Source organism: Chlorocebus sabaeus, chromosome 23 (genome assembly GCF_047675955.1).
Source record: "Chlorocebus sabaeus isolate Y175 chromosome 23, mChlSab1.0.hap1, whole genome shotgun sequence".
NCBI lineage: Eukaryota > Metazoa > Chordata > Mammalia > Primates > Cercopithecidae > Chlorocebus > Chlorocebus sabaeus.
The window spans coordinates 65,827,157-65,843,253 of NC_132926.1; the positions used below are offsets into that span (position 1 = coordinate 65,827,157).

Sequence of the window (16,097 nt, forward strand, 5' to 3'; positions counted from 1 at the left end):
TATAATTACCCTTTTTCAGGTATTTATAGCAATGCGAGAATGGACTAATATGAAGTACATACAAACAACTATATAAATCACCCTGCATAATGCCTGATGCAGAAAAATTTCACAGCTAACATCTATGTGTCAGGATAGTATAATAGCTTAGGAGTGTGACTATTCTTGTCAAATCCCAACTCGGCTACTTATTTAGCTGTACAACCAGGAGCAACTTTTTAAACCTCTCTAAGCCTCAATTTTATAAGTGCATGTATAAACTAGAACTATGAATGGGTTTTGTATGATACAAAGAATTCATTATAACATCTGACCCACAATAAGCACAATAAATGTCTGTTACTATTACATTATCTTATTTAAGCATTCCAGACTTTAAAAGAGTATATTAGCTATCCTATGATATACCCAGAATTACCAAAAGATAATGTCCAGCATTCTCAATGGGACAATGTACAATTAATCAAGGCCTTCCAACCTCTTTATTTGCATATTTTATATAACAAATGATTAATTGATTTCTTAAACAGAAGCTTCTGTAATGCAGCTATGGGAAAAATACTACTTTTAAAAAAGCAAACTGTCATAATGAAGACACTAAAAAGTAACTTACTATTAGAAGCAGAAAACAAAAATATTTTTAACTGTTATGACGACTAATGTGCAAGGAAAAAAATGGACTGTATAAAATATAGGAAAAATATAAAGAGAGAATAGGCTATTATTAAAAAACAAGAATTTTTTAAAAATGAAAATGGCTTAAAAAAAGAATTGCAGGGAAAAAAATGGAAAGCTTAAAATCTATACAGGATATAGGAAAAAGTAGAATTTAAAATGATAAAAAATGAGGCAATGACATAGAAGACACTTGAGAGCAGTAAGAATACAGAATGTTTAAAAAGGGAAGTAGAGAAGTGAAAAGAATAAAGGGGTATTTTCTAACATCCTACTTAGTAAGAGCCTGAATGCTTTCACCCTAAAATTGGGAACAAGGCAAGGATATTCAGACTTACCACTCCTATTTAGCATCATGTTGGAAGCCCTTGTCAGTAAAATAAAGCAAGAAAAATAAAAGCTGTACAGATTGAAAAGGAAGAAATGAAACTGTCTTTATTCGCAGAGAATGTGACTGTCTACAAAGGAAATCACAAAAAACCTGTAAGAAAGCTGCTAAAAGTAATTAGTGAATTTACCAAGGTTATAGGATAGAGATCAGTATAGAAAATCTATTGTATTTCCATATACTAGCAATAAGCCACTGGAAAACAAAATTTGAAAAACACTACCAATAGTTCAACAACAACAACAACAACAAAAAAAAAAGAAAGAAAGAAAAAGTACTTAAGGTACAAACCTAAGAAAATATGTACAGGATTGATACGCTGAAAACAAAAGACACTGATAAAAGAAATCAAAGAAGATCCAAATAAATAGATATACTCAATACTTGTTAAAAAGTCATTTCTCAATAAAGTTATTTACAAATTAAACACAACCCCAATCAATACTCCAGCAGGATTTTTTATAGACATACAAAAGCTGATTTTCAAATGTATACGAAAAGGCAAAGAAACTAGGATTGCCCAAACAATTACAAAAAAGAAGAAAAAAGTCAGTGGGTTCACAATACCTGATTTTAAGACTTACTATTAAGCTATAATAATTAAGGCACTGTGATATTGGCATAGACAAATAGGTCAATGAAATCAAAGAGAGATTCCAGAAAAAGACTCACACAAAAATATCAAATGTTAGACAAACACATTGTAATTCAACGACAAAATGATAATTTTAACAACAAATCACATTGGATCAAATGAACATGTACACGTAGAAAAAATGAACTTTGACCTGCACTTTATGTGTCACACAAAATTAACGTTAAATAGATTTTAGATCTAAACATAAAATATATATATGTAAAACATTTAGAAGAAAACAAAAGAGAAAATATTTGTGTCACGATTAGGCTGCAAATTCTTAGAAAACCAAAAGTAGGATCATGAAAAGAGAAAAAAAAAAAACAACAGATTTCATCAAAGATAATGGTTTTGTTCTGGGATACTGTTAAAGAGAATGAAAACGAAAACTATAAATTAGGAGAAAATATGTGCAAATCATATATCTCACAGAAGACTTCTAGAGAATATACAGATGCTCCTTGACTGACAATGGGCTTATGCCTCAATTAATCTACTGTAAGTTAAAACATAATAATTGACAAATGCATTTAATACACTTAATCTACCAAACATCACAGTTTAGCCTAGCTGACCTGGGACATGTTCAGTATACTTACATTAGCCTATGGTTGAGCCAAATCATCTAATACAAAGCCTATCTGTTCATCAATACATAACATTTTTGCATATTTATGAGATATGTGTGATATTTTCTTGTATGCATGGACTGTGTAAGATCATGTCAGGGTATTTAATATATTCACCACCATGAGCATTTATCATTTGTGTATGTTCAGAACATTTCACTTCCTCAATTCAAGCTATTTTGAAATGACCAATATATTGATGTCAACTATAAGCACCATACTAAATGATCAAACATTAAACTTATTACTTCTGATTTTATGTTTGTACCCATTAACCAACTTCCATTCATCCACCCTCCGGCCCTACATCCCATGCATCCTTCTCGGCCTCTGGTGACTACCATTGTACTCTCTATCTTCATGACATCAACTTGTTTAGCTCCCACATAGGAGTGAGTGCCTGTTATATTTGTCTGTGTCTAGCTTATTTCATGTAACACAATGATCTCTAGTTCTATCCATGTTGCTACAAACAACACTTCATTCTCTTCTATGGTTGAATATTATTCTCGTGTGTAATTGTACCAAATTCCCTTTATTCATCCATCCACTGATGGACACTTAGGTTGATTTCTTATTGTTGCAATAAACACAGGGGTACACATATTTCTTTAATATACTGATTTCCTTTCCTTTGAATATATACCAAATAGTGGAATTACTGGACTGTGTGGTAGTTCTAATTTTAGTTTTTTGAGAAATCTCCATACTGCTTTTGCATAATGGCTGTACTAATATACATTGTCACCAAAAGCATATGAGAGTTCCCTTTTCTCCACATCCTCACCTGCATCCATTATTTTTTTCTCTTTTTAATAGCCATTCTACCTGGGGTAAGATGATACGGCATGTTTGGTTCTGACTTGCATTTCTCTGATAATTAGTGATGTTAAGCATTTTTTCATATACCTATAAGCCATTTATATATCGTCTTTCAAGAAGCATTTGTTTAGATCCTTTGTCCACATTAAATGGGATTAGTTCCTTTGCAGTTGAGGTGTTTAAGTTTCTTGCATATTCTGGATATTGGTTATTTGCTAAGTCAATAGTTTGTAAAATCATCTCCCATTTGTCAGGTTGGGTCTTCATTTTGTTGATTGTTTCCTCGAATGTACAGAAGATTTTTAGTTTAATATACTTCCATTTGTCTATTTTGGGTTTTTTTGGTCCATGTTTTAGGAATGTCAGCCATAAAACTTTTGCCTAGACAAACGTCCTGGAGTGTTTCTCCTATTTTCTTCTAGTATTTTAATAGTTGTGGGTCTTATGTTTAAGTCTTTAGGTCTTTAATCGATTTTGAGTTGATTTTTTTATATGGTGAGAGAGAAGGGCCATTTCATTCTTTTGCATAGTTATCCAGTTTTCCTAGCACCATTTATTAAAGGTGGTGTCCTTTCCCCAGTGTATGCTCTTGGCACCTTTGTAATAAATCAGTTGGCTATAAATCCATGGGTTTACTTCTGGGTATTTTATGCTGTTCCATCGGTATATATGTCTGCTTTCATATCAACACCATGCTGTTTTGGTTACTATAGCCTTGTAATAAATGTTGAAACCAGGGAAGATGATGCCTCCAGCTTTGTTCTTTTTGCTTAGGATTGCTTTGGCTATTTGGGTTGTTTTTTGGTTTCATACAAATTTTAAGATTATTCTGTTTCTGACAGGGACTAGACTCTTAAAATGGAGCCATGCTCCAGCTGCCTAAGACTCAGGGGGTGCATAGAATCCAGCAAGAGCACCCTTTCTAGAGCAATGCCATTGCATGAACTTCAGGGAGCTCCCTGTGCCAGTCTTGGGGCCCATGGGGTTCAAGAACTCTCCCACAGTTAGGATTACAGGAGTCTGCAGCAAGAATGTGGACACCTAGGGATCTCTCACTTACCCCAACTCTACACTGAGGAGCCTCTCCAGGCTTCTGGTTGATCCTAGCAAGGCTGTCCACCTCTCCTCCCTCTCCTCAGGTGTTTCCAGTCACTTCTCTGCCAAACTCTAGCATTCTCTTTTAGATGTTTTATTTAAAGTGTGATTACCTACTCACTATTTTGGTTCTTCTTTGTGGAGAAGTGTCCTGTGCCTCTAGTCAGCCATCTTCAAAAGCCTCCAAAAAATGGAGTATCTTATGTACCACACATCACTAGCCCAGGAAGAGATCAAAAGTAAAAGTATGTCAAAATTGCAATAGTTTTGCACCACTGTAAAATCTAAACTTAAGTCAGGGACCATATCAGACAATTTTCTGACTTTATAACAGTGTGAAAGCAATATGTATTCAGTAAAAACTATACTTCAGATTTTGAATTCTTGGGCTAGCAATTCTATTTTCCTGGGCTAGCAATATGTACGATATTCTCTCATGACGCTGGGCAATGGCAGTGAGCTACAGCTTCCAGTCAGTCATGTGATCACAAGGTTCTGATCACTGATTCTCTAGAGTGTACCCTATTTTTGACCTAGGATATTTTCAATTTGCAACAGGTTTATCAGGATGTAAGGCCATTGTAAGTAGAGGAGCATTTGTGTTTCTTTCGCCTGACTCTACCTCTCAAATCAAAATATTATCACTTTAAAAACTCTTCAGGTGTAATAATTCATGCCATACATTATTGAAAAACATATTTAAGATAGTATGTTCTATACCTTATAGGGAGCCAGAATTCTCTGCCTGAACTTTTCAACTGTTTCTTGACCCATAGAAGACCACGTATTGACAAATGCTTCAGCTTTGTCTTGTCTAAGATGAATGTTCTCTAATTGCTGCTGCAAAGCTGCTGGCTTCACATTGTGATACACTGCCTATTAAAAAGAAAAAAAAATTATATATGTCCCTCATCTTCATACAGAAACCTTAAACTATAATAAATACAAAATTATTTTTAAATGACTTAAGTCAAAAAAAAAACACCTCATACTCCTATAACAGACATTTTTGGTTATTTTACAAATAATAAAATACATGACCAAGAGCTGGAAGATTCAGGATTAAATGGCCTAAATTATTCAAGATGATTTTTTTTTTTTCATTTTTGCCTATGCTTTAAGTAATCCTAAATTCACTTAATAACCAAAAAACTTCTTCTTTGCTTTGGCTATGTAAATAGTACCCTAATTAAAATTTCATTTATTTCACTTAATCATTTCAAATAAGTATACAACAGTTTTGTTTCCCAACTAACAATTTTTTTCCAAGAAGCATTTTCCCAAAATTACCTTACCTATCAATTTCCTACATGATATATAATTAAAAGTTGTAAAAAATTTTAACAGTGATACCAGTTCTGTTTCTTACATTATTCTGGAACACCATGCTATGCTGTCCTACTCAATGATCCTTTTCTTCTACTGAACACCCACCAAAAATCAGAACCGCATTTATCTTTGTGATCTATAATGTATGTAAGGCTGCAGTAGATAACTGGCAGCTTGTCTTCCTAATATGTTCATTAAAAAGCTCATGAAGTTACAAAACTATTTAAACTTTTATTACAAAACTATTTAAACTATTAAAATAAAATAAAATATTATTTTTAATCAACCAACAAGAATTTATGAGGATCTATTTTAAGCCCACCAATGTGTTAGGCTTATATAAGATACACAAAAAATATGATCCTGCTCCCCACAAATTAGAATCTGGTGAAGGAGGCATAACTAACATATATGAACTGCTGAAAGACTAACAATGTGCTCTACTGTGATGAGCCAAGGATTTTTAAAAATCCAAATAAAGGAAGACTGAAAGTATAAGGGGTCACAGCTCAAGTAAAGGAGATGAGCCTTGAATAGGAGCTTAAATCATGAAGTGAATTTAGATGAGAAAAAGGGATGCAGAAGGCAGCTTAGTAGCACATAACATGACAATACTTCTTTTCTAAATGTTTTACTTACCAGCCTAGTCAATACATCCCCCAAATCACTTAATATCTTAAGTAAAATACGTCCATTTTTCCATTATACCAAGTACCAACAAATTAAAATCTTTTATAACTGTCTCAAATCAATGAAGTCTCAATTCATTTTTTCAAATACTTTATAATATTCAGGTATTTTTACATTGAAATTGTTAACTAAAATATATTCACAGCTTCCATCTTGCATACTTTTTAATTAAAATGGAATGCTAAAGATATCATAACAATACAAATATGTAGTAAACATATCATGGTTAGAAAATTTGAGGCAACAAAAATACCTGTTCTAAAATAAATGATATTGTTTCAAGAACAAGGTGAAGATCTTGTTTCTCTAGAGAAAATGCCACTTGAAGTTTTTCTTCCTCTTCTTCACTGAAACTGCTCTCAGCCTATAATACAAATAGCAATCTATTATATTAGCACATATTCAGACATTCAAAATTCATACTTGACAGAAGATTCATTTATTTGTATATGAGATGAGAACTTTAAAGGAAAATACATGGTGAAAAGAAATTGATGTGCATATAAATTTATAAAATGTATGATGCTCATTTCTAGACCTTTGTAAACAAAATAAATTAGATTAAACAAATATCTTTCGGTGACTCAGGTCATAATTACGAGCATCAGAGCCCTGTGCTAAGTGGCTCATGTATCCTAAAGAACTGCTGAGATACATGGATGATTTTTTAACTAGAGCAAAAACAAATCTAAGACTTCTATCCTTTTATGTTTCTTGGGTCTGATTTTCATAACTCTTCCATTTCATCTCATGATCAGCAGTCATTTCTTAAAGCTGCCTACATGCCCCATGACAGCATCTTCAACCCCCAGTTTGCTATTTTTAGTGTGCCATGGTCAGGAACCCAGAGAACTGACCTCTCAAAACTAGATATACAGCCCTGTTACCTCAACAGGCTTCGTGTGAGGGCCTCAAAGTCTCTCCTATGAAGCCAAGTACATGAGTTTTTTTATTGCGTGAGCTGTGACAGTTATTTTTGAAGTGCAAAGGTCACAAATGTTTATTTCTAAGTTCCCAGCTATGGAAGTTCATCTGACTTCCATCAGTATTTCCTAATGCAAACTGCTGGCACGCTGAATGAGACAATTCTTTGTGCAGGACTGCCCTAAACACTGCAAAATATATACATTTTTTGAGACGGAGTCTCGCTCTGTCGCCTAGGCTAGAGTGCAGTGGCGCAATCTCAGCTCACTGCAAGCTCCACCTCCCGGGTTCACGCCATTCTCCTGCCTCAGCCTCCCAAGTAGCTGGGACTACAGGCGCCTGCCACCACACTCAGCTAATTTTTTGTATTTTTAGTAGAGATGGGGTTTCACCATGTTAGCCAGGATGGTCTCGATCTCCTCACCTCGTGATCCGCCTGTCTCGGCCTCCCAAAGTGCTAGAATTACAGGCGTGAGCCACTGCGCCCGGCCGACACTGCAAAATATTTCTAAAGTCCCTGGACATTAAATACCAGCAGCAGCCTCCACACATTGTAACAAAAAAAGAAACAAAATCTCCATATATTTGTATATGCCAGGATGAGCCAGGAAGATGGCCAAAGAGGACTCCCGGATCCATAATCTGGCATGCCCACATTCTATACCTGAGTTGTCTTTGTTCCCTCATACTGATTCCTACTCGGGATTCCAAGGAATCAGTCTGGACAAAAACATATCTTCTGCCCATAAACAGATCAAACTTGGTAAAATAAAAGTACCAGTAGAGGGGCAACAAAATCCCAAAACCTCTTCACCAATCTGCCTGCCTCAGTTTCACTATTCTAAGAATTCTGCCTCAAGGCAAAGGCCAACTTGATGGAGTCGGGGCACATAAAAGAAAGTTGGCAGATCCTGAAATGCAGTGCAAACTTGACTGAAGAGCCCTTATCAAAATAGGAGCCCCTCTAAAAGATGATCCCCTGAAACTGTACAGGAAAAAAACAATTACACCTTTCCTGATATTTTCTTAGCAGGTAAGTATTTACATACATATGTTTCTTTATTTAAAAGTACCTGGACATTAAATGCCAGCAGGACTGGTAACTTCAGTTTTCAACAAGCACCTCTATTCCTCTCCACTCCCCTACCTCTGATGACAAAGCATTCAAGCTCCTCCATGGAATTCTTTAGCCACTCAGTTAACCCTAAGATAGATACTAACTTATTCTCAACTCCACACACGACTGAGAATGTCAAAGACAAACATCACAATTTTCTGTGCAAGTGTTCCACTCTCCCTCAGTGTGAAGAACAAAAGATGTGTGCAAGAGTTTCTTGTCCCATATTGTTACAAACAAGCAAGCACCCACCAGCTCAAGAAACAAAGCAGAATATCTGTATCGCCCACATCATTCGCTTTTGGGCCAATTTATGAAATGTTCCATACCCTTTCTTGAGGTTTTGTGTAATAAGGGATAGATTTACGGAGCCAAGCTGCCTTACTAGCTAGCTGTGTGACCTTGGGAAAGTTACTTAACTGATCTCTGTCTCTATCTTGGTTACCTCATAGAAAAAATGAAGATGACCAGAGATGACCACAGTACCTACTTTTTCAAGTTGCCGTAAGGATTAGATGAGCTAGTAACACAAAGCCATTAGCACCACACCAGTGAAAAAGAAAACAATATAACTTTATGAATAGCAAATACCACAGAATGCTGCTGCTATCATTGCAGTTTCTCCTTTCTCTCCATCCGCATCACAAATTCCTTAGAAAAAGGAATACATTATAGAAGACTGAGGTTTGTTTTGTGTTTTCCACAGCAAGGAAAATAATTAACTCCAAGAATATTTACTGAGTGCCAACTATACTAGTAGCAATATATGAGGAATGGGAACTATAAAGATGAGTAAGACATAATCCTCAAGATATTTAAAACCAGAGGAAGACACATTAATAGGTTTAAGGGATTTGGTTGCCTTCTAATCATGAAATAAATACTTATAATGCAGTACTAAAATCAAGTGAGAATGAATTAAAGCACAGAAGAAAGAACAAACTGCTGAGACTGAGACTGTGAAATCCTTGAAGGATGAACAGGTTACTCAGTAAAGAGCAGAAGAAGGCCATTTATAGGCAAGGGAAAGAATATATGCATAGATACATTGCTGAAAAAGTTCATGGCATGTTGTAGTAAATAGGCACCATCCAGTGTAACTGGAGCACTTACAAAATGAGAATGTAGACTGCAGCCCTATTATAATGGGACTTGTACACAATGTTAAGCATTTTAAACTTTTCTCCATGGGGCAATGGATAGTCACTGATGGCTTTGAACACTGTGAAAATTATAATCCATCTTTGTTATAGGAAAAAAAAAATTAGAAAGTAATTACATAGTATTATGAAGCAGTAGAAAACAAGAAGACTACAGGCAGGGAAATCAGTTTGAAGGTAACTATTGTCATCTAAAAAACAGGTAATAAGGATTTGACCTAGAATTGTGAGAACTTGGATTTGAAAGACACTTCGAAGGGGAAAGGCATGGTTTTGAGGCTGGCTCTTGGCCAGGAAAAAGAAGAGGAAAGAGTAAGAGTCTTGGTTCTCACTGGATGATGATACCTGGCACTGCACAGAGCAGTTAGTGGGTGCTCCATAAATATGTCAGATGGAATCAAATTTTTATAACTTGATAAAGAAATTAACTTGGATTGGGCCAGGTAGAGAATTACAAAGCATTCGCATGTCCAAAACAACCATACCCTTAAAATAAAAGTGAAAGAAGAACAAAATTAACTGAAAGATTAAACACTAGTTGATAGAAAAAACCACAGAATTATTTTTAAGGGGAAAAATCAAACCAAGACATCAGAATTTTTCCCTAAAGTATATTTTATAGAACATTAGTCCCAAAATACATACCAAAATAAAACAGATCCAAGGTCAAAACACATTTGGAAAATGTTACCTGCCATAATCACCCTCACATACGTACCACAAACACTAGCATCTAAAATACTCTGAAAAGTTCCATAATTTAAAAAAATTTAACTTTATTGAAGACAGTGTTTCTCAAACTTTTGACCACGAAACATTACCAAATCTTCCACAGAACCAGTATCCCTAAGAACATACTAGAGAAGCTATAGCTTTGCAAAAAGTTCTCCAAATAATCAGACTTTCAATTAAATCAGAAGGAAGATTACAAGGTGTGGAAACACAAAAATACAAACCTTCAGGTGAAGTTTTTGAAGAATCCGAGTGAGCAACCGTGGAAATCTTCCTATATCTATTGCATTGATCAGTGACACTGCTTTCTTCATGCTAAAGAAAATTATAAAACAAAGTTTTAAAATGAGCTTTACAAGTTGAACTGTACTTTCCATAGTTGTCTATAAGTTTTCATTCTAACAACTCTGATTGCTATATGGTAAATCTGAGTGAAATAAAGAAAAACAGATGACAGCCAGCAAAAAGGGCAGGGCAACCTGAACATTTCCAAAAAGATGCCCCCAAAATTACTTCTGCTGAAAAGGTCCATTTGGCAAATTTTCTCTTGCTTTTGGGCAAATCAAACTACTAGGGAAAGCTTGTACTCTGCAGGGAAAGAGCATTAATCTAGTAGTGTTTATATAACCACTTAACCCAAAAATGGAACTCTGAAAGTGGTGGGAGGAGAGGAATAGCAATTATGGCAATTACACCAAAAACATAAAGAATACTGCAAGGCAAGTAACTTTTCAAATACTATGTACAAAATCATTTGGGGTCACTAAGGACATAGTTATTTTAAAACCCTCTTTTGATTGTAATAATCAACTTCATTATTACAATAATAATCAATTTTGAGATAGGGTCTCGCTCTGTCACCCAGGCCAGAGTGCAGTGGCATGATCTCAGTTCACTACAGCCTCTCAGTCTCCTGGGTTCTAGGAATCCTCGTGCCTCAGCCTCCCAAGTAGCTAGAACTACATGCACAGGCCACAACGCTGGCTAATTTTTGTCTTTTTTGTAGAAATGGGTTTCGCCCTGTTGCCCAGGCTGGTCTCTAACTCCTGAGCTCAATCAGTCTTGCGGTGGCTCACGCCTATAATCCCAGCACTTTGCAAGGCCAGGGAGGACGTATCACCTGAAGCCAGGAGTTCCAGATCAGCCTAGCCAACATAGTGAAACCCCATCTTTACTAAAAATACAAAAAAATTAGCTGGGCAAGGCAGTGGGCGCCTGTAATCCCAGCTACTTGGGAGGCTGAGGGAGGAGAATCGCTTGAACACAAGAGGGGGAGGCTGCAGTGAGCCAAGATGGCGCCATTACCCTCCAGCCTGCACAATAAGACGGAAACGCCTTCTCAGGGGAAAAAAAAAAAAAAAAAAAGACATCTGCCCACCTCAGTCTCCCAAAGTGCTGGGATTACAGGCATGAGCTACAACACCTGTCCTGTAATAATCAACTTTTAATGATGTGATGAGAACAATTCTTTACTGCACCATATTGGATACTGTTTACTGATGTAGCAGTGTTCCCCAAGACATTGGTATGAGGAAAGAAACTGGCATTCAGAACCAAAATGAGGCAGGAAAATAGGGTCGGGAGGCTGGGAACATAAGGCTGATTCACACTTCAGCTATGACAGGAAATGTCGTCTATATAGGGCATAGGTGGAGTAAATGACTTTGTAACTTTACTTTATCCTCTTCATTTACATAGGGAGTACACCAAGTAACCAATGGAATCATCTAGAGGTTATTTAAATTTCCAAAAATTCTGTAGGGGCTCTTCAGCCCCTATGCTCAGGCAATTTCCACACTGTAGAGTGTAGTTCCATTTTCAATAAATTTCTGCATTCTTTCCTTGCTTTGTTTGTGCGTCTTCTCCAGTTCTTTGTCTAAGACGCCAAGAACCTGGACACCCTCCACTGGTAACAAAAGGAATCCAGGAAGAAGGAAAAACTTTAAAATAACTCTTTTCTTCTGGAAGATTCCTGCCCAATCCAAGCACAAAGAAATTATTTCCGAACACTATTTGCCTATATACGTCAGTACTTTTTCTGTATCCACACACCACCTGTACTATTACTTGTTTTTTCACAAATTAAGTCTGTTTTTACTTAAATAATGTTAAAGGGGAACTTTATGTCACCACCATGGGCAACCAGCTTTATCTACCATAAGTACAAATTAACTAAAAATTTGTTTAAAATGCAAACAAAAGCAAATGCTACCAAAGCCAGGCTAGATTCTGTTACCAATCAAAAATTCGGTCCCATATTCGATCCTGATTTAAAAGGGGTATTAACACATGTTGGTCCAGCACCAGCGTGAGCCTTTCTCACCCCAGGGTCCGAACGGGAACTGAAATCGGAAACGGAATACCGTCCCTCGTGATTCAGCAGCACTCAAGGCAGCGCCCGGGAACTTCTGATACCAAACTCCGCAAACACTGACGCAGACCCCATGCTTGCAGACCACACGCTTCCATACAGACCTCAGCTGCCAAGCGCACTGTGAGCCCCACAGGCGGACCACCGTGAAGGTAGAGGCGCTACACGGCCCCACGCACTCCGCGGACCCAGCGTCGCGACCTCGGCAGCCCACCCCATCCAACCGGGTCCGCCGCGGCGGCCAGGCGGCAGGCAGCAAGGTCAGCCTTGTGCGAGCCCGACCCGCGCCTTCCTGGGCACGGCTACCGCAGGAGCTTAGCGGATCACCTACCTGGGGCTCTCCCGTAGGATCAGCGCCGCCGGCACCGCCATCCTCGACTTTCTCGCACTGCCGCCGTCTGTCAACTGCGCCGAAGCCAGCCAATGGCGGCCGCGGCGGACGGAAAGCCGGAAGGCCCAAGCCGCGCAGGAGCCGCTTTAGAGCTCTGGGGCTCCTGCGACCCCGGCGACCGGAGACCTGTCCCGCAGTCCTGGAGGGCAGAGAGGGCGGCCCAGTTGTCCTCCCGACACTACAATCGTGTTGGACTTAAGTCTGTGCATATATATGTCTTTATATTTATGTATTATATATGTATGTACATACGTGGACAGGGGTGTGTGTGTGTGTGTATTTAATAGGGCAGGTTTAAGCAAGTCCATATACAGACCTGGATAGATATGTGTGTGTATGTATGTGCATATATATATATTATTTTTAATAGGGCAGGTTTAAGCAAGCCCATGTGTACATACTTGGATACGTGGTGTGTGCGTGTGTGGGTATGTTTTTTTAATAGGGCAGGTTTAAGTGAGCCTGTGTGTACATACTTGAATAGGTAATGTGTGGGGGGTTTTTTTCCAGCGTTTGGCCTGCAGAGAGGCAGGCGGTTGAGCCAGCTCCCCTGAGCCTGCCCAGGAAGCTGCGCATCACCCCTCAGGAGAGGTGGTGCCTACAGTTCCACCCTAAGCACTCTGCCATCAACCCCTTCTGTATCTGCATCTGCAGGGCTTGTAGTATGTACGTTCAATTCCTTCAGCAACGTTCAATGAATGAGCGCCTACTGTGTACCAAGCGCTGTTCTAGGCATGGGAGATACAAAAGGCCAAAATTCCTGCTCTCAGGGTTTGCCAGCAGTCTAAATGGACAAGTATTTGTTGCACCCTTCTTTAGAGTCTGACACTGCAGAGTAGGGGAGATGAATCGCTGCAGTGAGTGATGTCAAGGACCTCATCCAAGACTAGGGAGACACCATGTTTGCATAAAGACCTTGGTCTGCCTTTGAGAAAAACATGGAGTGAGTTAAAGGAATTCAGATGTGGGAGCAGTGAAAGGCATGGGAGGTAAGATCAGGAAAAGCTTCCTAGGGCAGGTGGCAAATGCGGTGGGTCTGCAGAGATGTGGAGGTGTGGAGGGTGAGGCAGTGTGTTTCAGGTCAGTAGAGTAGAAGGACGGTTTGACGTTTGAAGAACAGGAATTTAGACTAGAAAAAAGCCTTTAATGACTGGTTGTGGCATGTGCACTTAATCTGGTGAGAAATGGGTAGCCATTAAGTTGTTTTTTCTATCCATCAAATGTTTTGAAGCAAAGAAATTTTGCAGTGGGAGTTGGTTTTTTGAAGGTTGCTGTCAGCAGAATGATGATTGGAGTGGAAAGAGGTAAGCAGGAGGGCTACCTGGAAACTACTGCAATAATCTATGGAAAGCAATAAAATCCTGTGGTACTAAAAAGGCATTGGTGAATTAAAAGATAGTGGATGGATTAGTTACATTTCCGCAGTAGAATATTCAAGAGCTGCCAAAAAATTGAATTTAATTTTCCTTCCTAATTATGTTTTACTTAAATTATTATTTAAATTAGTTGGCATTCCTGGAGCAGCCCAAGAACAACCTAACTGAAAGGAGAAACCAGATTGCAAATTAAATGTGAATAATCTCCACATGGATAATTGAGTCAATTATACAATGTGTTAAACACATACAAATACATTTAGTTCCACAACACTCTACGGTCCCCAATGTATGCATATCTGGAAAAGATGTATGTGAATCTACATAAATTATAGGTCTCTGATCCAAACACAGATTACCTCATCTGCAACTTAAAAGGGTCCCAGTTCCCTCATTCTTTGAATCATTTCCCTTCTGTCTTGATTCCTTTCCTGAAGTAGAACCACTAACCAACTAAAACTGTTTCAAATCCCTAATGAAGTTCACCCTCTGATTGCCTTAAAAATATACAGCCAGAATTTTGAGCAAAAGAGCATCAAGATAGCTCAAATCCCAAATCCATGTAACCTTGGACAAAGTACTTAACTTCAACAAGTTTCTTATTCTCAATCTGTAATGGGGATGAGAATAATGTCTGTTCCTCTGGATCTTAATGCGATTTAAATAATGTGATACGTATGTAAAAGAAATACTCTACCCTCCTTAGAACACAAAACCCAGACCTCTAAGGTTTTCACAAAAGCAAGTCTCCAGTAGACACAGAGGCCACATACTCTAATTCTCTTCATTTTCAATGATGGACTGATTACTTCTTATTACCACGTGTTTCTATAAAGGCGTGATGCTGTGAATAGTTTCACACCTCAAATGAGAACCTCACCCAAGACATTTCTGCATTCTCTGGAGTATAGGCATCTATGTCGATGAAAAGTCCTTTTAGTTGTCTGCTATTATTGTGTGGGAGTCTTAAGTCTCTTCGTAGGCTCTTCAGGAACTTGCTTTAGAATGTGGGTGCTCCTATATTGGGTGCATATATATTTAGGATAGTTAGCTCTTCTTGTTGCCTTGATCCCTTTACTATTATGTAATGCCCTTCTTTGTCTTTTTTGATCTTTGTTGGTTTAAAGTCTGTTTTATTAGAGACTAGGATTGCAACCCTGGCTTCTTTTTGCTTTCCATTTGCTTGGTAAATATTTTTCCATCCCTTTATTTTGAGCCTATGTGTGTCTTTGCACGTGAGATGGGTCTCCTGAATACAGTACACCGATAGATCTTGATTCTTTACCCAATTTGCCAGTCTGTGTGTTTTAATTGGGGCATTTAGTCCATTTACATTTAAGGTTAATATTGTTATGTCTAAATTTGATCCTATCTTATGATACTAGCTGGCTATTTTGCCCATTAGTTGATGCAGTTGCTTCATAGTGTCGATGGTCTTTACAATTTGGCATGTTTTTGCAATGGCTGGTACTGGTTGTTCCTTTCCATGTTTAGTGCTTCCTTCAGGAGCTCTTATGAGGCAAGCTGGTGGTGACAAAATCCCTCAGCATTTGCTTGTCTGTAAAGGATTTTATTTCTCCTTCGCTTATGAGGCTTAGTGTGGCTGGATATGAAATTCTGGATTGAAATTCTTTTCTTTAAGAATGTTGAATATTGGCCCCCACTGTCTTCTGGTTTGTAGGGTTTCTGCAGAGAGATGTGCTGTTAGTCTGATGGGCTTCCCTTTGTGGGTAAGCTGACCTTTCTCTCTGGCTGCCCTTA

At 38.0% G+C, this 16,097-nt stretch overlaps 1 protein-coding gene across 3 annotated transcripts in view; it reads right to left on the reverse strand.

The window, feature by feature from the left end:
- COMMD10 (COMM domain containing 10) overlaps window positions 1-13,073 on the reverse strand; it is a 230,281-nt gene extending 217,208 nt beyond the window's left edge. The window contains exons 1-4 of one of the 3 annotated variants that reach the window (XM_073010747.1): window positions 12,901-13,073; window positions 10,423-10,513; window positions 6,519-6,629; window positions 4,967-5,122 (exon numbers count right to left, since the gene is read on the reverse strand). In XM_073010747.1, coding sequence (XP_072866848.1) covers window positions 4,967-5,122; window positions 6,519-6,629; window positions 10,423-10,513; window positions 12,901-12,941 — 399 coding nt within the window. In that variant the 5' untranslated portion in view covers window positions 12,942-13,073. Of the gene's footprint in view, window positions 1-4,966; window positions 5,123-6,518; window positions 6,630-10,422; window positions 10,514-12,434; window positions 12,454-12,900 lie in introns of those variants that run through there. The other 2 variants (XM_008014199.3, XM_038008750.2) reach the window with 2 other exon arrangements.
- Window positions 13,074-16,097: the final 3,024 nt, after the last annotated feature.